Source organism: Quercus robur, chromosome 2 (genome assembly GCF_932294415.1).
Source record: "Quercus robur chromosome 2, dhQueRobu3.1, whole genome shotgun sequence".
Classification (NCBI taxonomy): domain Eukaryota; kingdom Viridiplantae; phylum Streptophyta; class Magnoliopsida; order Fagales; family Fagaceae; genus Quercus; species Quercus robur.
Genome location: NC_065535.1, coordinates 15755838 through 15777959, shown reverse-complemented (window position 1 = coordinate 15777959; position 22122 = coordinate 15755838). Strand labels below are relative to the sequence as shown.

The 22122-nt window shown below is 34.3% G+C and overlaps 2 protein-coding genes across 3 annotated transcripts; one reads left to right on the top strand and one right to left on the bottom strand.

The window, feature by feature from the left end:
* The first annotated feature begins 9455 nt into the window (after positions 1 to 9455).
* Positions 9456 to 12823, top strand: LOC126712598 (F-box/kelch-repeat protein At5g42350-like). Of its 2 annotated transcripts, none has more exons than XM_050411983.1 (2): positions 9456 to 9786; positions 10591 to 12823. In XM_050411983.1, exon 2 carries the CDS (start codon positions 10691 to 10693, stop codon positions 12422 to 12424), a length of 1734 nt encoding a protein of 577 aa, XP_050267940.1. In that variant the 5' UTR covers positions 9456 to 9786; positions 10591 to 10690; the 3' UTR covers positions 12425 to 12823. The 2 variants fall into 2 exon arrangements, with proteins under 2 accessions (XP_050267940.1, XP_050267941.1); XM_050411984.1 differs by lacking the exon at positions 9456 to 9786 and adding an exon at positions 10270 to 10478.
* A 2348-nt stretch (positions 12824 to 15171) lies between these two features.
* On the bottom strand, positions 15172 to 21126 carry LOC126712597 (U-box domain-containing protein 44). The gene is made up of 4 exons (XM_050411982.1): positions 20682 to 21126; positions 18998 to 19569; positions 18588 to 18897; positions 15172 to 16946 (listed from the first exon to the last, which is right to left on the bottom strand). Exons 2-4 carry the CDS (start codon positions 19550 to 19552, stop codon positions 15370 to 15372), a joined length of 2442 nt encoding a protein of 813 aa, XP_050267939.1. The 5' UTR covers positions 19553 to 19569; positions 20682 to 21126; the 3' UTR covers positions 15172 to 15369.
* Positions 21127 to 22122: the final 996 nt, after the last annotated feature.

Below are 22122 nucleotides of genomic sequence, written 5' to 3'. Positions count from 1 at the left end.
TAAGACTGTAATTTTTGAACTTGCTTGAACCTTGTATCACGTCTTAGTGAACACACTGTAATCATAATAAAGAAAAATCCAATGAAATATTCTTTATTGATTTGAGGATCCCTAACCATTATTTTGCGTTTCTTACTGTTTTGTTTTCTGCATTATTTTTCTGTTTTGATTGCTGTTTGTGAGAGTGTCTTTTTCGGGATACTCAGGCCCAAGGATCCCGAGCCTGAATGAAAAAGAAAAAGGGGATTTGGTGGACTGGGCCTTGACTCACCGCAGCTAAATGGCTGTTTAAGAATCAAGTGAATGCAGAGAATGTTCCTGACATCATACAAAAGGATGACAAACAAGGATATCGAGGAGTGCCAAAATTAACAACGCAAGTTCAGAAGGAAAGATTAAGCAGGATTAGCAAGACAATAAAAAAAAATACTGTGGGGATCCTGGGAACAATATTTCATTAAAGCATTATCTATTTGATCACAGCAAGCTTACTAGGACGTGATACAAGGTCCAATCAAGCTCAAAAATTGCAGCCTTGAATGGCTATTTCAGCCTTCAAAACTTGCGAAGTTTGATTCTCGTTGGATCCGAGTATGTGCCATAGTTGCTTTTACAGGATATCGGGAAGCAATATTTGTTTTCCCTTGGTATTTTCTTTCTGCCTAAACTTTCTGATGATTTTTCCTAGAGAATCTCTCCTTTCTATTGTGTTTCTTTCCCTCTTTTTCTCGCTGCCTTCTTCACAACCCATCCTCTCCTTTTATAGTGGAGTTTTCTGGGCGTCTTGGGGAACCGTTGGTTCCCCTGTTTTGGTCTTTTGCAAACAGAGTATGTTCTGTCCTCATCATCTCGGTAAGTCCCCTTTTCCGTTTTCTCTCATTCTTTCCTTCTCTTGGTTCTGATTCCTTCGAAAGCTTCTGGTTGGCCATCCTCTTTGGGATGTGCTGAGGTATGCCCTTCTCGGCATCCTCACTTCTGGTGTCTTTTACTTCTCCGTTTCTTTCCTATTTGGGCGGAATCCTGTTCTGCTCTTTTGAAATCGTTTTGTTAACATTCTTCTTCCTTGTTTTGGTTCCCCGACGCCTTTTCTGTCTGTGCCATGAAGGGTCGCTTGCGTCCTTTTGTTTTTTCCTTGTTTTTCTTTCTATCGATCTGTCCTGGTCTTCTTTTTTCTTCGCGCTCATTGATGGTGCCCGAGGATCCTTGCGTCTTATACTTTGCTATGATGTTCTCTCTTTTTCTTCTTTGGTTGCTTTTCCTTTTCTGGGCTTCGGGATCCTCAGGGCCTTTTGTATAATCCCTTTGGACTTGGTCTTTTTTCTTCTGGGCTTAACTCACTCTTTCTTGGGCTTAGCTTATTCTTTCTTGGGCTTATTTTACTGTGATTTTTAGACCTCAACACTGTTCAATACAAATATATTTGTTTGTCAGTTTATATGTATTGTAGGAAGTATGTCCTGTGCACCATTTGATTCTTAAACAGCCCTTTAGCTACGGTGAATCAAAACCCAGTCCACCAAACTACAACTATTCAGCCCAAGATCCTTGGGCCTGAGTGCTAGAGAAAAAGCACCCTCACAACGGTCTTCACAACAAATCTCTAGTTTTGAGCTTGTTAGAGATTTATTGCTCTTCAAGTCTTCAAATATGAAGGCTCTTAGGTTAAAGTTCTTTGGGGCTTTAGAGACTTGATCCGTTGAGCTTCAAAGATTTGGGTTTGTTGCGGTTTATGGAGGCTTTTTAGCTTAATTCCAATAAAACTTCAAAGAACTCAAACAAGAGATCTTCTTGACTTTGGTTGGAAAATGGATTGAACGGTCTTCACAACGAATCTCTAGCCTTGAGCTTGTTAGATATTTGTTGTCTTTCAAGTTCTTCAAGCCCTTTGAATGTTCTTCAAGTTCTTCAAAGATTCTTGAGAAAAAATTTCTCTAGAGCTCAGGCCTCTTGAAAACTTGGTCCTCCAAATGAGAGGAGATGTCCTCTATTTATAGTGATTTTAGAGGATAAACTCCACTTTGAATTGATATACTTGAAAGTATGTAGTAGACTTTTGATTGGCCCAAATTCTTCTTAGAGATAATTGTAAGGACAAAGTTTGGAGCCCAAGCCCGAACTATATGGAATCCTGGTCCAAAAAGTCCAATACAATGAATTTTGTAGAGTATGGGTCAAAGAACTAGACTTAGATGAGTTGAGCAACGGCTTGATTGGGGTTAAGAAGCAATCAGACACGAATAAAAGCTATTATGATCAAAGGACCTTCCGTTCGAGGAGACTAGAATTTTACTTATAAATACAGATCACCACATTAGGGTTCTTTAATATGCTACAGTATTCTCTTCTTCTTTTTTTCTGCCCTCTCTTCATAGAGCCTTTTCCACATTATATAGGCTCTTCCTGATTATCTGGACCTTACACTTGTTGATCACCTGGACCCCCACTTGAGCACCCATCCCATCAGACACCTCTTTCAGTCCTTTGTGAGTTGCGGCAGCCAAGGCAGCATTGTTCAGGGGTCTTCTCCACATTAATGCGGCCAGAAAAGTAGCTGCAGTGCATTTAATGTGGTAGTGGCAGCTTTTCCTTAGATATTTTGAGTTTTCTTCCCTTTCACATGTTCAGGAGGCGTACTTCAACTGATTGAATATACACTTGGTCTAGGTTTGCCGTGTCCAAGGAGGAGTTCCTCCTCGGACCTTCTTCCCTTTGTCTCCCACTGATGAGGCTTGTAACGTAGATCATCTAAATCGTGTTTCTCTCCTCGGACTTGTTAGTGTCCTCGGATAAGGCCTAAGGCCCAATACATTATTTTGGGTCATAGTCCCCACATTAATTATCTCTATTTATCTATTTTGATAAAGATAATAATCAACAAAGATAAATAATTATCTCTATTTAATTTATTTTAATAAAGATAATTATTTATCAATTTTGAATAGAAATTTTATTTTTATTTATTTATTTATTTTAATAAAGATAATTATCCATATATTTTGAATAGGAAATATATCTTTATGTTGTGGGCCAAATGACACGTGGCAAATTTCAATATGCCAATGTGATATCAATTTGGATGGCACATGTCATCATCTAATTTAATTAATTTAATGACATTAATTTAGAATTTGCCATTAAATTTTAATGTGGCATTTTATAATTGGCTTAAAATTTTGCCTCCTACATGCATATATAATTATATATTTATCTCTAATTGTAGGAAGTTACTTGTATAGTCTTATAAACTGGAAAGTCGAGAGTAATCATTTTTTTCAAGATGCCAACTTTTGTGCAAACCAACTAGCGACACACAAAGTGGACTACGAAGAATTATACTTTTATAAAAAGCCTACCAATTTTGTTGTATAATATCTTTTTGTGAGATGTTATGCACATGGTATCCTCAAGACCCACAAGCTAGTACTTGAAAATAATGTTTTGCCTTCTTGTTTTAGAGAAAAAAAAAATGCAAATCTTTGGTACGTGCTATCATACACAGTATGGGTATTATATAAAGAGTCTTGTAACTCAGTAGTATCACATGACCATATTTGCATAAAGAACATGAGATTGATCCCCCCCGGGCCCCCCCCCACCAAGTGATAATTGAATTATATATATGTATATAAAATACAAGAGAAGAAAATAATAGATGAATAATAATTGAGAAAGATCTAGGTTTTTCTCGTAAGAAGAATTAGATAACATCATTGAATTATATAACTGTTGGCAAAACAATATATAGTTACAATATCATTACTATCTCTTAAAACATTATGGACTAAATTCTATGAATTAGAAGAAAATAAAATTATTTCTTAAACAATCAAACTATATCAACATAGTTATATTTGAAGGTTTATTATATCATTTCACATATATTGAAAAAAAGGTAAATACAGTAAAAAAAAAAAAAATCACTTGTATCCATCCTATACATAATGGTGTATGAATATTTTTTACAATTGGAAGAATTCGCTATTAAGAAGGATACACTATTTACACAAAATAAAAAATAAAAAGAAAAGGCAAACAATTAGACTATAGTATATGATAGTTTTGGACCAAACCATACTCAAATCCATAATTAAAGAGTAGCAAAAAAAAAAATCTATAATTAAAGATCATGTGGTCTCTTTCTCAAAAAAAAAAAAAAAAAAGATCATGTGGTCCGAACCAAAGTAGTCCATCATTCTCTTAATTAAGCTAAGATTCTTTGCTCCTAATTTCATAATGTATTCACATGCGACCTTTTTCTCATACGCTAATCTCTTTTGGAATTTCATGATGATTGTCTGGTTATTCTTCTCTCCATCCTCTACTTGAAAAGTCAAATATATGTTAGACATGGTTTATTTATTTATTTATTTTATTATAGGCCTATGAAGGTCATCAATGGATCAGCAATTCATCACTGTTAAGGTAGGTTCCAGCGAGACTTCCTCAAGGTTGGTGAAGTAATAAATCCACCAATAAATTCCCCTTGCATTATTCAACCCTCTAAATTTAAATCCTTACATTATTGTAAGTTAAAAGCAAGAAAAATCAATGCCACTGGTTATGATGATGGGGATAAACAAAGGTCTCGTTGGAAAGAAAAGTCTATGCAAAATAGCTCATTGTGCGGTATTTGTCCCATAAAGTGATAGCTTTAATTGTACTGTGTATTTAAGAGTTAGACATTCTTGAATATACATTACTGTCAGTTTCTTTAAAACATTTTCCCCTTTTCCCTGTATGTGTTAAAAATACTTAATATTAAAAAAAAAAAAAAAATGATAGCCTTAAGCCTTTAACGATTCTAAAAATTAAAATGATGGCCTTAATCTTGGAAAATGCATATATTAATTGACGCCTATATTATTTTTATTTGTGACGTAATGGAGTGTAAAATTGTCAAGAGTCTTATGGTTTATTAATTAATTTGCTTTTTTGATAAGTAAATGAATAAAAGAATTAAGCAATCTTTTCTTTCATTCACTTATTTAATATTTTGTTTGAAAACACATCCCAAAATTAAGAAAATGTACTAAATATATCCAATACTTAATTATTTGGTTTCTATTTTATGACTTAATGAGATTATACTAAGATTACTTAAATATGTTACTAAATTGAAATATAATAAAACCAGTCAATTTGTTTTTTCTTCTCAAACATTATACCAAATTAAATGTATACATATTTGATATTCCGTATTGCCTAAATTCCATTTCGTATATTACTAACATTGATTTAGATATTCTTTAAAGCTATTGGTGATTTGGTGTGATGGTGACCAATACTTATTTTTATACCTGAACATCCTTGGTTTTTGTTTTATTATTATTATTATTATTCATTTTTGTTGCTGTTATTGGGTTTAACATCCCAAATTGATATGTTACACAATTTCATCCCGAAAAACACTCTTTTCAGCAAATTCGTCACAAAGAAAATTTAAAATTCAACATCATCTTTTTGATATTTGTTCATTTCAATTATAATTAGCATAAGGTGAAAAAACAACTGTAGTTTTTTTATTAAAAAAAAATTATTTATCATACCACACAATGACACAATTTTTTATTTATTTATTATATTACAATAATTAGAACTAGACTTATTACATGCGCTCTGCACGTGCGATGCGGCTCTTTTTTTATTTTGAGTTTAATATATTTTTTCAATTTGAATTTATCTGCTTTTAGTGAGGTTACACAGGAAGAGATTTTTAAGAAACTAAAATTTAGAATTTGAAATGGAGAAACTACTGGGTTTAGTGTGTGCTAGCTTTTAGGAAAAAAAAATGTATTAAACGTGCATAAGATATGTAGGGTTAAAGGCCTAAATTGTATATTGGGTCTTGGGCCTTGGCCTAGAAAATGAATGGTTCAAGGAGGAATAAATAGTTATTGGTGATTCCAGTGAAGGAATGGAAGGTGGTTCGAGGAGGGATTCCTCATCGGATATGATAAATATAGCTCAAATATGTATTCCTACAATCAGGGTAACCTTCCAAGAAGTTCCAGTGATAGGGACGTGCATCATGAACATACGAGAATGAGGGAAACCCAAAAATATTTAAAGGAAAGCTGCTACCACTGCATTGAATGCACTGCAGCTATTTTTCTGGCTGCATTTATGTGGAAAAGACCCCTGAACAATGCTGTCTTGGCTATTACAATTCACAGAAAGCCTAAGAAGGTGTCTGATGGGACAGGTACTCAAGTAAGGGCTCAAATGATAAACAAATGTAGGATCAAGATGGTCCAAAGGGAGCTATATAATGTGAGAGACCATCCATGAGGAAGGGATTGGGAAAATAGAGAAAGAATACTGTAGCAATCAAAATTTTACTTGTACTCAACCGTTATTGATCTATATGGAAAACTGACCTTCTCGGACAAGGAATTCATTCAGTTTTATATTCCTTGTTCTTGCTTGATCATCCTCTAAACCCATACTAGCCGTTGTTAAATTCATTAGGGACTAGTTCTTTGACCCGCTCTTTACAAATTTATTATATTGAGCTCACTGGACCAATATCTCATACATCTTGGGCTTGGACTGCAAAACGTGTTCTTACAAGATATATTTAAATAAAGAGTGTGCTAATTTTTAGGAAAAAAATATCTCTAGTATTTTTTTTTTTGAATTTTGTTGAATTACAATTTTAACCATATTTTTTTATTTTTTAAGAATAAAAATCATTTAATGATATTAGGGGTATTTTTGACATTTTTTGAAGCTATAACTAACCTTTTAAAAAAAAAAAAAAAACGAACGATAGATATAACTAATTTTTTGAATTTTCTTAACATATAGAGATTAATAGCTTAGAGCCTTATAGCTCAATAGAATTGTCTCCTCTCTTTTACTAGAAGAACCATATACAGTTCAAATTATTCTTTCTTCATTATTATATATATGGAATCATTAAAAAAAAAATGAAACTAATAAAAGTATATTAGTGGTATGTTATAAAAACATATGTATATGCGGCGGTCAGAGGCTTCTCATTGGTTTTGGCTCCTCAAATAGGAGCCAAGAGCAAGTAAAATACGTTCACGCATGCGCTACTCCATCATCATCATCATCTCCTCATCCTTGTATATGAGTTTTAAATGATTTATTTGGAAATGAAATACATTGGCTCTTGTTTATCAGTTTATGATTTAAATGAACAGCCGCAATGGAGATCAAGTTTTGGTGAAATCTCAATGCATAATGATTACGAAAATTGTAATGTCAAACTTAATCATCATGATTTTTGCTAGGGGGAAAAAAATTCTATGCAACTCCAAACTCCAAACTATTACATAGTACATATATAGTACTAAACTAGAAGAATTTGAACCCCTCCAATATCTACGTCTCTTGGATAATGATTTGTGTACAATTTCCAAGGTGTTGAAGTTGAAGGTCTATTTCCAAATTTTCTAAGAAGATTTATGAATTCTTTGGAATAGATAGAGTCAAACAAAAACGAGTAAGATTTAGTTGTTGAAGTTGAAAGAAATTCGGCACAAAAAGCTAGTTATATCTATTATCTAGTCTAGCATGCATTAATTGGTTTTAGGACCACGACCATCCCATATAGGCCCATAATTAAAGGTGATGTGGTCCATTCCTTAACCTAAGGGAAACATTTATTGCTCTTGTTTGATATATGTGTGTCCGAAATTAATCATGTATTCACATGTCTTATTAGTTATTAATTTCCATCATGTACTTCAAAGGCTACAGGTATATAGAGTGTTATTCGGGTGTTCCAACACTCCCATGAATTGCGGTTGACCTCTTTTTGGGGTTTTAGATTTAGTTTAAATTTTTTATTATTTTGATTCATTATAATATTTTGAGATTTAGTTTTGATAAAATTAAAATATTAGACCAAATTATGTAAATTGCAATATTCATTAAATAATGAGTTTAGACGGTTGAATCAAAACTCAATTTTTTAATTAGGCTTGATAAAACCCAACAATCCAAAAATACCTCAAACTTAATCGAAATCAATTTATACAATTTCAGGTGAAATGTATTTAGTACTAGTTAGGAATATCTATTTTTATTTTCTATTTATCATTGTTATTATCAACTCTTCTGAAGGCACATTTGATACATGAAATGAAGATTACATTAGAAAAATTATTCTTTATTACTGAAAATAAAACATGTTGTAATGGAATTATTATTACTATTCAACAAATTTGGTTGTTACATATGAAAAGCTTGTAGTAGATTATGCACAAGAATTTCTTTTTGTTAGAAATATATTAATTTAAAAAAAAATTACATGCATCAAAGAATATCTATTACAACAATTTTAAAGAGGTATATTAATCCTTCAATTTAATGAATAGTTATTTCTATATAATAACTATTTCTTGTTATGTAATGTATTATAAGTTTGTTTAAAAAACTCTATATATTACTTTCGTGTTTATGTGTTCTTATAAGTATTACCGTTTCTTCAAAAAAATAAAAATCAAATTGAATAACTTAAACTATTACACATAAAATAATTTTTCCATTACAAGAGTTGTTACAATGTATCAATCATATCCTAAATATTTTTTACTTAAACCCAAATGAAAGAAAGATAAGGAAGGGTCAAAGAACTTATCTATAATATTAATAATATATATATATAAAACCAAAAATGTTTGGCCTATTGTTGTCCATCCATACTTTTAACACATCAACTTGTAACTTTCACAATAGGTTATAAATTTGAAAATCATTGTTAATGAGATTCTTTATGTTATTAGTCTAATTTAAAAAAAAAAAAAACATATACCCATAAAAAATATACAAATAAAAATAACACTTATAAAAAAAAAAAAGCAATAATTCTAAGTCTACATTATTTTATATGGAAGTAATAAATAATCAATTTCAATCTCATCCACATGTAATATCTATTGTAAAGTTTTGTCACGGTCTTAAAACAAACACGGGCGACAAGTACTTCACCGCAAAAGACTGTGGAAACAGTTAGCCAATCTGAAATAAAGTGGTTGGATTGCATAGTCGTACCCCTGGACTCGTACACAGTTGATGGCCCCCACCCCCCACCATTCCTAACTACCCCCAAAGAAAATTTCACCGCCACTGTTGCCATTTGCCAACCATTTCGGATTCATTTCTCATCCTATCACTCACTGCCCTCGCTCCTCCGGCAATCTTCACACGTGTACCCCACTCGTGCCAAGTAAAGCACTAAATTTATGCAAAAAAGAAACAAAAAGTTCGTCGAGACCTGGCCCCACCATTTGAAAAACGTGACCGCACCCTCGAGATCATCAAAACAAAATCCAACGGCTGCAAAACAAAGATACCAAAATTAAGCTTTAAGATCACGCTCGCATCAAATAAAAACCCAGTGGAAAAAAAGAAAAAACAAAGTGAGAAAAAACAAACAATAATGCCCAAATGTTTTTTTAAAAATGGAAAAAAGAAAAGTAAGTGAAGCTGATGGGTCGCTTTTTAATCAGTGCTTCAATCGCTTTACTAAAAATTCCAGCCTCGAGATACAAGCTGAGTGAGAGACCAAACCAAACCCACAAAATTTTTGTATTTATTTTATTTATAAAATAAATTTAAAAAGAACTTTCAGGTCTTTATGTTCGATCTAATGTTTGGCTTTCCATATTTAATTTAATCCCAGAAAAAAAAAAAAAAAAAAAAAAAAACACATTCACTCACCCATTCTTCTTTTCAGCTCAAAATGATCAAATCTCATCTCAGATTTGCACACATTATGGATTTTCTCAGCTCAGCTTCACATTTTCCTAACTTGTAAGCTCTTTTTACCTTTTTCCATTTTTTTCCTGTTAATTTTGTGTTTGTTTACTGAGGATTTCTAGTTGAAGCACGTTTTCCTTGAATCTTGATTTCTCAATAAACCAAACGGCGCGTTAGATTGATATATATAGGAGAAATGGATTTCTGAGCTTTATTTTCTATATTTATATTCTTGAATATTGCTTCTTCTTTCTTTTTCTTAAATTAAAAAAAAAAAAAAAAACTGTATTGAAAATTGAGTGATTTAGAATTACTAGTGTAATATAAACGGTCATGAGTGTCTCGTAAATAACGGATTTTGCGCTTTCACTATAACTTAATTTTTGTGGATCTGGTGAATGGTAAAAGTAATTAATTTGATAAAGCTTTCCGTTTTTTTTAATTAGCTTTGTAAATATATATATAAATCAATGGTCCATTCTGCTAGTAAATTGTTGTAACAGACTTTCGTTTTAGTAATTTTTTTTCTTTTTTTGGCTTGAGGTTTCTTGAAATTTGGTGAAATTGTTGACTCTATGTTTGCGTGGTTTCGGTGAAAGTTGTGAATAGAAAATGATGAATTTTGAATGAATTTCAATTCAATTTGGACTGGTTAGTTTCGCTTCGAAGACAAGGTTTTGACTTTACTTGCATTTTAGCATAAAGTAGAAATGTGGTTTGGTATGCGTGAAGATGTTCATTTTTAGGTAATGATTTCAGTTAGCAGCTTCATGTTTATATGTTTTTTTTTTTGGCCTATGTTTGTTTTATGTATGGTTGTTCGGGGTTTAATGTGTTTTAGTTGTTTTGTTTTTTTAGATGAATGATGGAAGAGGAGTTTTGGGGATGAGGATTAGTGTGATTTGCGCGATTGTGATTAGGTACGTGATTTTGCTGGTGAAAAAGTAGAGAACACAGAATGTTTTCTGAGAGACTGACTGGAGAACAATCACTTGGTCAAGATTTCGAGGCTTTGAGTGTGTCGAAACGTCTCGTCAGAAGTGTGAGCCAGAAGTTGAAGAAGAAGTACAAAGGTGGCAGGGGAGAGGAAGTGGATGATACACGAGGGGTTTCTCTGAGGTGTCTTACTTTGTATGGTAGAGGCGGAGGTTGCAAAGTGGGTGCTGATACTAGTGATGAATTTGGGGATACAAGTAGTAGAAGGAGGTCGAGTTCCAGCGAAGAAGGCAAAGGGTACAAAATGATTTGCGGCACTGAAGAAACTGCAGTGGATTGCTTCTCACACGGGGTGAAGGAAAGGTTTTGGAGGAAAAATAATAGGAAGGATTTTGAGCTTGAAGAATCAGTAAGAAACAGTAGAATGCACATATTTCTTCCGGATGACATTCTGGAAATGTGCTTGGTGAAACTCCCGATGACTAGTCTTATGACCGCCCGGCTTGTCTGCAAGAAATGGCTACACTTGACTACCACTCATCGGTTTCTACAGATGAGATGGGATGGTCCACATCAGAAACCATGGGCGTTTCTGTTTGGTGTTGTTAAAGGTGGCTTTTGTTCTGGTGAGATACATGCATTAGATGTTTCTCAAGGCCAATGGCATAGGATAAATGCTGATATTCTCAAAGGAAGGTTCATGTTCTCTATTGCCAGTATCCAGGATGATATATATGTTGTTGGAGGTTGTTCTAGCTTGACCAGCTTCGGGAGGGTGGATAGGAGCTCATATAAGACGCACAAAGGGGTGTTAGTGTTTAGTCCATTGACTAAATCTTGGCGTAAAGTCTCATCTATGAAGCATGCAAGGTCGATGCCTATTTTAGGGGTTTCTGAGGTCAGTTCAGATTTTACATTGAATCAAAATCGTCTAGATAGACGCTTTTACAGATCTCGGGTTGGTGGGGTGTCGGATGTTTATGAGGATCCTCACAGGCTTTCACTAAGACGACAATACAGAAACGCATTTGATGAAAATGAGGCTTCATTGTTGCCCAATAGAAAGTCGTACAAATTTACGAGACAAAAAAGTGATCAGTCAAGCGCAAAAGGCTGTAGAAGGTTTGTGCTGATTTCTGTAGGAGGTCTTGGATCTTGGGACGAGCCTTTGGATTCTGGAGAAATCTATGACTCAGCGTCAAATAAATGGACAGAAATCCAGAAGATGCCTGTAGATTTTGGAATTGTTTGTTCTGGTGTTGTTTGTAATGGAATGTTTTATGTATATTCTGAGACCGACAGACTTGCAGGATATGACATAGAAAGGGGATACTGGATTGGAATCCAAACGACCCCATTCCCATCCCGTGTTCATGAGTATCACCCGAAACTTGTATGTTGTAATGGCCGGCTGTTCATGCTTTCTGTCTCCTGGTGTGAAGGAGATGGTCAAATAGGCCGGAGAAACAAGGCTGTTAGAAAGCTGTGGGAGCTAGATCTCATGTATCTTACGTGGTCTGAGGCTTCTGTACATCCTGATGCTCCAATGGACTGGAATGCCGCATTTGTTGGTGATAGAAACCTGATATTTGGGGTTGAAATGTTCAAAATATTTGGTCAGATACTGGATTTCTTGACTGTCTGTGATGTATCTGATCTGGGGGCTAGCTGGAGGCATATTTCTAGGAATCATGTAACTCATGAACTGGATGCTTCTTCGTGCATGACTAAAACACTGGCAGTGCTACATCTGTGAAGTACATTGCAGACCGACTCTCATGCAGAAAATCAAATACATTCATTTCTCCCTCATCATTTGGAGCAGATTTTCGCAACTGGCAAAATTCTGTTCTCTATTAGTTGGACAAAAAAACAAATTGTATCCTGGCGACTACCTCTGATTTCGGTTCTTATTCCCAGTGCTATTAAAGGTAAGGTTGGTTCATGTATCTTTTGATGTAATTTATTCACCACCATTCATAAAATTGATTCTGTACTACTTTCACATATTTTGCACCAATATCCTCTTTCTTGTTTAAACGTCCAATTTGTGGCTTTTGTTATTAGCTTGAGTTGTAACCCATCACACCCGTTCCTCATGTGGGTTCTTTTGAGCCGATATTGAATAAGGAACATAGTTGCATAAATTTTGGAATGTTTTACAGCCTCTCTTTTTGAATGTTTGACTTTAAACTTAGTCTTTCTTGAACATAAGACTTGGTCGCCTCGTTAGGCACATTTCAAGTCCCCACAAAATACGCTATACCTCTGATTGGTTCTTAATTTGACTCATTTGAGATCTCAAGAAGTTGATGTTTTGTTAAAATTTTAGAATTTATTATCTTCCTAAGCATTGAATTAGCTTTTTTTTTTTTTTTTTTTTTTTTCTTCGGTTGTGATTTGTAAAGAAATTAGAAAATGTATTAAATTGATATCTCATTCGGTCACAAACAATTGCTATAGGAGATATCTAGAATGTATCATGTATCATTTTTTGTGTTTGCGAATCAATCATGGTGTGAAGCAGTCATAAACTGTTTTTGGCTCATATAATCAGTTTCAACGACATTTAACTAACTTCATCCCCCAAAAAAAATCTTGTAGTTGACTAATTGTGAATGCATTTTATCTTGTTTTCTTCTTCTTCTCTCTCTCTCTCTCTCTCTCTTTTTAAACATGGGTTTGTTGATGCAAAGTGCAAACCCAATCCCCCTCCCCCTCCCTTTTTAAATGATTTCTAAACTTATTTACTTTCTTGATCCTAACTGTTAATCACAAAACAATATTATCTTTCTTGATCCTAATTCATACTCGCGACTTTTTTATTTTTTTTGAGCTCATGTTTAAGGAAAGTAGTAAATTAGTACAAAACTCAATTAGATCGGTCCTAAATTGCAAATGGGAATGATATGATGAAAATATGTATGTTCAACAATCTTTCATTAAAATTTATAAAAAAAAAAAAAAAAAAACTTAAATTATAAGTTCCACTTTTTAACTTTGATCAAAATTCAAATTAGTCGTACAATATTCGATTTAATCATTTTAGTCTTCAAACTTTAAATGCTATTTAATATAGTCCTTAAATAACGGACTTTACCGTTGTTTTGGGTATCTATGAGTTTCTCACGGTAAATAAAAAAAATTAATAAAAAACCCAAAAATTAATAATATATATTTTTTGAAAAAATATATATACTAACTGTTTTTTTTTTTTTTTTTTATGAAGGGAAAAATATTATATATATATATATATATATATATCCAGCAAGCTTTCTCGAACAATTACTTTCCCAAGTAATCAAAAAAAAAAAAAAAAAAACAAAAGAGCTTAGTAGGCTAGAATTTGTTTTCCCTTCAAAATTGAAGGAAGAGGAAAAAAACATAATATTTCCCTAAAAAATTTCCTAACGATCAAGAAATTGATCACATTACTGGTGAAATATGTAGTGTATTTAGTCAAGTACGGTTACAAACAACGTTATCTTTCATGATCCAAATTCATACTTGTCCCTTTATTATAAATCAACCTCTGCTCAACTTCAAAACCTCATATGAAACTCTCAAACCCAAAATTTTAAAGCTGTTAACTAGTTCTAGGGCACTGATCTTTATATAGTTATATCCAGTTATTTCATTGTGGCAAAACTACTATCATATGAAACTATCAAACCCAAATTTTTAAAGCTATAATTAGTTCTAGGGTACAACCACTAATCTTATATAGTTATATCCAGTTATTTCATTAGAGAATGATCATGGTTCATGGATATGCGTCATGACCAATTAATTTGTTTCCTCTCTTGGTAAATTGCACACACTTGGTGAGATCCGAACACATGATCTCACACTCCAGCAAATGGAATGTAATACTATTTGAATTAGAACTCATTCACTTTTTTCCTATTTGTTTAACTCTAAGGAGTATATTTATTTTCAAGATGTGATAGTGGGAAATATGAATGTGAGTTTTAAGGATATACATATACTACAGCACACTCCTAAATTATAAAATGATCACAATTTTCGGTTTACAACAAGAATGAAGGACAACAAAAGAATCTCATCAGGGAAAATTATAAAAGAAACTCTATACAACAAAATTATTGGTAAATTTCAGATTCAGCGGACAATTCTTTTAAAATGAAGTCTTCCTTCTCCATCAGCATGTTTTTTTTGCAACAAGGCAAGGTCTAGGAGTATTGAGTATGAAGATGGCATAATGAATCTTTTAATTAAATAATTCAGTATTTTGGGCCCAAGGTTACAATTGATATTTTTCAGCTGATGTCTTGTTGCTAATGTAACATGGTTGAATATGTACATACATCGTGCAGAGGCACAGGCTGCATCAGAATAAATTAACTGCATGCTAGATCATTAGGAAACCAAGCCTGAATAGAAAGAACCCAAGATCTTCTACCAGGATTGAGCAATAGAAAATCTAACAATTTCCCGCCCTTCAATGAATAAATACTGGATTTGCAGTTTAAGACTTTCAAGTAAAGAAATGAAAATCGATTGAAACAGAATTATTAAAAACAAATCAACAGCTCTCAAAACCCTCTACAAATGGAAAATCTGTATACAACAATATCTACTTTCAACTTGATGCTACAAACTGCTTGGGGACAAAAGAAAGATTACATACAGGTCCTTGCACTAGACAACTTAAGGAGCAAATAATCATTGAGAAGAGGCCTAGCCCATGTTTGGAAAGATTCCAGAAAAGTTTGGTATTTTATCAACATGCTTCAAGGCACGCTCAGCAATCTGCCTGGTTCGATAGTCACCATGCTGAAAAGCATCAACAAGTGCTGTACTCACGTTTGGATCTCCTGAAACTTCATAGGCTATATCATCTGTACGCAAAATTCTCTCAACAACCCAAACTGCCCTCCGCCTCAGATTGTCTGTCCGTTTCTCGAGTAAAACGTCAAGTATAGGTTTGATTCCCTCTGCCTCACACAGCACTGTTACCCCTTGTTCGATATCAACCCCATCATCCAACAAAGTAGATAGTGCAGCAAGTGCGGCCTCAACCACCCTCTCATTTGTGTGGTCCAAAAGTGCTACTAACTTCTCCACGGCCTGTCCTTCTAGAAGACAAAAGGATTCCCTCTGTGTACATGTACCCCGGTGAAGCTTACACAATCCAGATATAGTAGGCGGTTTGCTAAAACATGGAAAGATTGAGCCACAAAGGCCAGGTGATGGCAACTCAGGCAATCTTGTCAAATTTTTAGATTCTAGTGATAAGTTCTCCAATGCTGTGGCAGAGATCATCTGTACATTGTCTAGTCCATTCGCCTGAAGCATGTCAGTAAACAATTGAGCAAGATTGTTCTCACGGCACAGTGCAACGCAATCAGGTTCATCAGCTAAGACAAATGTAACCCTTGCAAGGACTCGTACGAGCCCTTCTAAAAATGGTGTGACAAAGCGAGTGCCCCTTGTCTCCCCTTGCCGGATCCTGGCCACTCTATTGATGATCATCTGAAAGGCAGACTCATCTAGCATCTGCCTGGTAAGGCCCAAGTCCCTCTCAGGGAGATCAGCTAAAAGGCCAACAGCTGCAGCCTGCTCTTCAGTGATTCCTATATTTTCTGATATGACTTTAATTAGGCTGCTGAGCTGGCCAACTGAGCCACGTAGGGCATCAGCCAGTTCCTGGCCCATGAGTGGGGAGAGGTTCTGGAGAAGTTTGATGGAAGCTACACGCAAATCTTTCTGTGGAGCCTCAATAAACTGAACCAAACTAATAGTAGCACCAGAGCTTTTGATGGCAGCAACAACATTAAGAACTGTTGTTTTAGAACTAGTGAGTCCAACAAGAACCTGGAGAAGCTTGCACTCAATTGCTGGACCTGTGTTGCTAATAAGATGTAGTAGGTTATGGACTATGTCTTCTGAGACCAGTGTCTGGTCGTCAGATCCAACTAGGATAGAATCGAAGTCATAACCTGAGTTCACAACATTAGCAAGAATTGTTGCAGAGACCTCTTTTAGTCTCATGGGAAGCTGATTGGAACCGACAGTGAAAAGGTCCTTCACAAGGGGGGGAAGTATTCCAGCCTCTATCAGCACTTTGGCACTTGCCTCATAAGAGGAGATCTGGTTTAGAGCTTTTAAAGCAGATTCTCTACACTCCATAGTACCACTTCTCATGATATTAATCAAAGATGAACCCACAGTTTTAGCCACAATGACTTTTACATCATTGTTCAAGACCAGCTCGCCAAGGTATGAAGCCATGGAAAGTTTGGTTTCTGGTCGGCCTGCAACCATCACATTGAGGGAACAGAGTTAATTGCATGACATTCATGAAAGGAATATAGCTTTTCTTCAAGGAGCGTGAACAACAATATCTACATTTAAATATGAAAGAAAACAAAATCAAAGAGAAGTACAGCTCAAACCTATATAACAAACCCAGTGACACATTCACATTTTACTTTGACCCTATGGGTCTTGAACCCAACTTCACTGTCCGCCCATTCTTATGAGGGTTCCATTAAAGTTAGAACTCATTGCAGAAGTAGCTAATGTTCTAACTTATTACATGACCAAAAATAGTTCTACTCTTTTCAAATCCTTACATTGTTAAGGAGGGCCCATGCCTCTACAAAATGCTTTCTTTCCCCAGCCCCCAATTCCCCTTCTATTCCCTAAGAAAACAGAAAATTATGTCTATAAAAACTCATCAATCAATGATGACCAATGATGATTATAGGAATAGGCATCATAGATCTCATACAAGAAAACCTTAAATTTTCTTTTAGAACATCATTTTTTCATTTGGAATGTGTGCCAAAGTTTTCAAACCATATATCAAAAATCTCTACATAAAAAATATTAAAAGAAAAGGACAGAAAGACAAAAGAAATTATGTTTTATAATGTGATACAACAAACCATCTCACCTAGGAGAGGGTATCTTATGAGACCACCCTCTCACCTCATGTGGGACCCACACATGTTGTGAGAGAGAGGTTTCATGAGATGCTTTTCCTCACCTGCAAAATGCAAGACCCTTTTGTATTGATAGAATCTTTTCTACAACAAAATTGAATGTGAAATCCAGCTTCTCTTCACTGTCACAAATTTTCAAAGTCTTACTTTTTATTGATACATCTGTACTTTTTTACCTAGAATTTTTTTTAAGTAAATAAAACCAATGAAATAAGTGCCCGTTTGGGAGGATGGTTTAAAACTGTATTTTTTCAAAGTATAGCTTTATAAATTCCCACATTTTTCTAAGTAGAGCCTTTTTTTGTACCTTTTTTTTTTTTTTTTTAATGTAAAAATAAGTGGTACCAAATAGGCACTAATCCATCTTGGATTGAAAATAGCAAATTGAGAAGTTAAAAACTTGAGCTTTCTAATTTAGCTATTGACTTGGCAATGCATACAAGTTTGACTTATATAAATCAAGTTATTATTAACTTACACTTCCAAAGCACAGTCTTAACAATTAACTTTAGCAAGCAAAACATCATGTCTTGTTGCACCCCTGCCAGAAGCAGTACACTTCAGAATGAAAGTGTGACCTACATAGTAGTAAGACCACAGGGAATACCAGCTTATGATGGCCAAGGAAAAGGCAGAACAAAAACTGTACTTCTCAATCTCTTAAAATTATGAAATCTCAGGACCAAAATATAGATATTGCACAAATCAAACTACCATAATTTGTAACAAAAGTTCCAGATATAACTAGATTTCAGAGAAATAAGGGAGCACAGTGATAAATACATTGGCAGTATGACTTTCAACATGGTTCAATATAACTTCAAATTCAAACAAACATAACGAGAATCATTTTTGCAACCATGTTTTGATGAGAAAGAAATTGGCCAAGGAGTTCAGTTATGTTTGCAACAAATTAAGCAAGGATAAAATAGTAGTGAGTGCAAGCACCTTCAAGGATTTGTGTCAGAAGAGGCTGCAATCTTCCATTTTCAGCCATCTGCCGCACATTGTTCTCACACTTCTCCAGATTCTCCAATGTTTTCTCAGCCTTCTCAACAGTAAGAAGATTTTCAGATTTACTGCTTGTCATCCCAACCAATATAAGAATTGCTCCATTGACTGAACCAATCTTCTCACACAATGTTTCAGATTTGGAGAGCTCATACAGCAAAGAGACAGCTTCCTCCCTCTCTTTGGAGAGCTCATGAGATAAGAACTTTACTATAGTGCGCACAATGTCCCCCTCAGCCAACATTTCCTGCAAAACAAAATGAAACCATTAAAAAGAGGTGCTAAGCCCAACCACGCTAGTGATTCCATAGAAGCTATGAGGAATCACAAAACCTGTGACATCCTACCTTATTCTCAGTATCTTCCTCCACCACAATTCGGAGAGTTTCCAAAGCTTTACATCGAACTCTACGGCTGCCGCTCTTCAACATGTCAACAATCAAGGGTATCAACCCTGCACTACGTGCAATATGCTTGTTTGATCGGCTCTTTTGGCAGATGTGCTCAACATACTTTAAAGCATAAAGAATTTCAGTTTCTGAGCTGCCCAGATTCAATGACCTACGAGCCATATCAAGCTGAACTGCTTCATTCCTAGCAGTCCACTCTTCAATGGTGTTCCGCAAAGCTAAGCTAGGGTTCATATCTGTGCTTTTTAATTCTTTAAGCGTTAAAGGACATACCATCTTTCTTCCACTCTCCTTGCATTCCCTGAACCACTTTTCAATTGCTTCACGTTCGAAAGTTTGCCCATTTTCTAAGGTAACAGGATCAGACATAACTTGCTTTGTCAATGGGCAGACAAATGCATCATATATAGGCTCAAGGTGCACTCTTTCAAAATGAAAGCTCTCATCTGACTGGCTGCCAATTTCAGAACTCCCATCCCAGCTATCAGCCATCTGATTTAAATTACTCCCTGCAACAAAGTAGTATTTCAGAAATGATAAACTATTGTGCTAATAGCTTTACAGTGGTCAGGGAAGTAATACAAAAAGATAAAAACTAAATCAATCTGAGATAAAAATAAATAAAAAAAAGATGAAGGTGCTTGACAATAATAAAAAGAGCATGCTTAATTGTTTAGTGTTTACCAAAGCATCAGTGCGTGTGAAAAAATAACAGTGTTCACACTCCCTCTCGTTGTTTAGGGGATTGAGGGGAGACACAGAATTTTTAGATATAATGACAAGTATTAGTTGTAGATTGTTCTAATGCTGCAACATGTCACAAAAAGAAAAACTTTGTAGACAAAGGCATATATGGAAGGGTCAATGTTCTTTTAGATGGGCACTAAAACCACTTTGAACCAAAAATTGGAAACATGCAATCAACCAATCCAAATCTGCACTGAATTATAAGAGACATAAGTGGCAAATGATTCAAACTGAAAACAAATCTTATAGTACCCTGAATTAATTTTAAGAATCAATTCAACTCTATGAACATTACTAAAAGTGAGCCAAACTCTGTCCAAGTTAATACACCAACTCAACCTTCATTAATCGTTTATCAAAATGACACCTTCAACCACACCCTTCCAAAGTTTTCAAAATTTAATTAACCCCCCTCAAAAAATTAATCATCCAAATGATGACCCAGTTTTAGTCCCTACAAAAAAAATTCAAAATTTTCCAAATTTAGTTAATCCCAAATAGCATCTTACTAATCTCAAGCAATCCCAAAAGCCCCAATGCTTTCAAAGTGATACTCAACCTTCATTAATCGTCCATCAAAATGACACATTCAACCACACCCTTAAAAACCCATTCTAAACTAAATCCAAAATTTTCAAAATTTAATTAACCCTCCCCTCAAAAAATTCATCATCAAAATAATGACCCAATTTTAGTCCTTAAAAAAAAAAATCAAAATTTTCCAAATTTAGTTAATCCCAAATAGCATCTTACTAATCTCGAACAATCCCAAAAGCCCCAATGCTTTCAGAGTGATCATGAACAACCTGAGCAAAATACAGAGAGTATTACAAAACAAAAACACCAATAAGAAGGGATCATCAAGAACCATTACCTATCTCTTAATTCTTGGAAGACCTTGAAGAAAACCCTAATTGTAGTTAATTTGACAGCTTGGCAATAAAATCAAGGTGGACTCTTGAGGAAGAGAAGATTGTAGTACAAAGCTGTTGTTCCATGGATAATGAATTAAACCCAATGAAGAATAAGAATTAGAGTTTATAATAGGCTTTTTCCTAGTATGAGGAAGTGGGAAACTTTTAGTTTTGAGATATAGATAGAAAAACATAAAAATAAAAAGAAGAAAAAAAGAAGAGGGCTTTATGTGGTTGAGAAAAGGAACCAGCAGAAAAAACAAAAGAAGAAAGTAGTAGTAATAGTAAGAGGTAAATATCGTGGAAGAAAGAAAATGTTGACTCAACGAGAATAGTCATCTATCCAACAAAGCCAAGCAAAACCCATCACAATTCACAAACCAAATATCTCAGAGAGAGAGAGAGAGAGAGTGAAGAAAGAGAGAGCAGCTTCACCATCCGTTGACCCCACAAAAGGCTTCAAAAAAAAAAACCAGGCTGGCTTGGTTGGCTCACTGGCTGGCTTTGGTTTGGTTTTGGCTATATTGCTTTTCAACAAAAGTATCATATGGAAACAGAGACATGGTGGGATTAAACATAGTTGATAGTTCCACGTAGCCGTGTACCAAAGTAGTCAAGTGCTACCAACCACCAGTTCTTCTCCCCGGTAAGAAAAGAGTGAGAAACAAAAACACTTGTTGTCTTTCTTGAGCTGGGTCACTCTGTCAGGGTAGTTGGATGTTTTTTTTTTTCCTTTCTTTTTCTTGTAGCCAATAGAATTTTATTGGAATAACTTTTTGATGTCTGATAGAGTTTTTATTAAAGTAGCTTTAGATATTTTTTTATTAGTGTGTCTTATATTATTGTGTATATACAATATTTTTTCTATTCTAATAAATTATACAAATCTATAATTGTGTGATCATCATTAAGCTTAAAGATGATGATGGGTTGCTTGGATAATTGATCTTCTACCAAAACTGTAATATTTTATAATATAGTAGTAGATGCTTGAAGTAAAGATTGAATTGACTGTATAAAAGATTCTAAAATACTGTAGTATATTTCAATGCTCATTATTAAACTAGGTTGAACTTGTATGCAAATGTCACAGGCATGATCTCATATGGAAATGAAACCTTAAAACATTATGTTTCTTTTTGTTAAGTGGACACTACTAATTAGGGATAGTAACGAAGTGGGATGAAGTAGGACCTATATATCAATGAATCGTAGGTACTTTATCCGTTTTAGCGATGGAAAGCATTTTTTTCATATGAGAGAGAGAGAGAGAGAGAGATAATTGTAAAAATGATAACAGGTAATTTTTTTTATATGTATTTTATTTTTTTATTAATAAAATGGTAATAGGAAATATATATCATTTGATCATAAATTTTTCATCAATCAAATATTTAAAAT

What these genes read in the sequence shown, in the direction of transcription:
- LOC126712598 (XM_050411983.1), top strand. Translation starts at nt 10,691, where the DNA reads ATGTTTTCTGAGAGACTGACTGGAGAACAATCACTTGGTCAAGATTTC.
- LOC126712597 (XM_050411982.1), bottom strand. Translation starts at nt 19,552, where the DNA reads ATGGCTGATAGCTGGGATGGGAGTTCTGAAATTGGCAGCCAGTCAGAT. An exon ending in AGGAAGATACTGAGAATAAG is followed by an intron (nt 18,898 to 18,997) that starts GTAGGATGTCAC and finishes TTTGTTTTGCAG; the next exon opens with GAAATGTTGGCTGAGGGGGA. An exon ending in TCTGACACAAATCCTTGAAG is followed by an intron (nt 16,947 to 18,587) that starts GTGCTTGCACTC and finishes TGATGGTTGCAG; the next exon opens with GCCGACCAGAAACCAAACTT.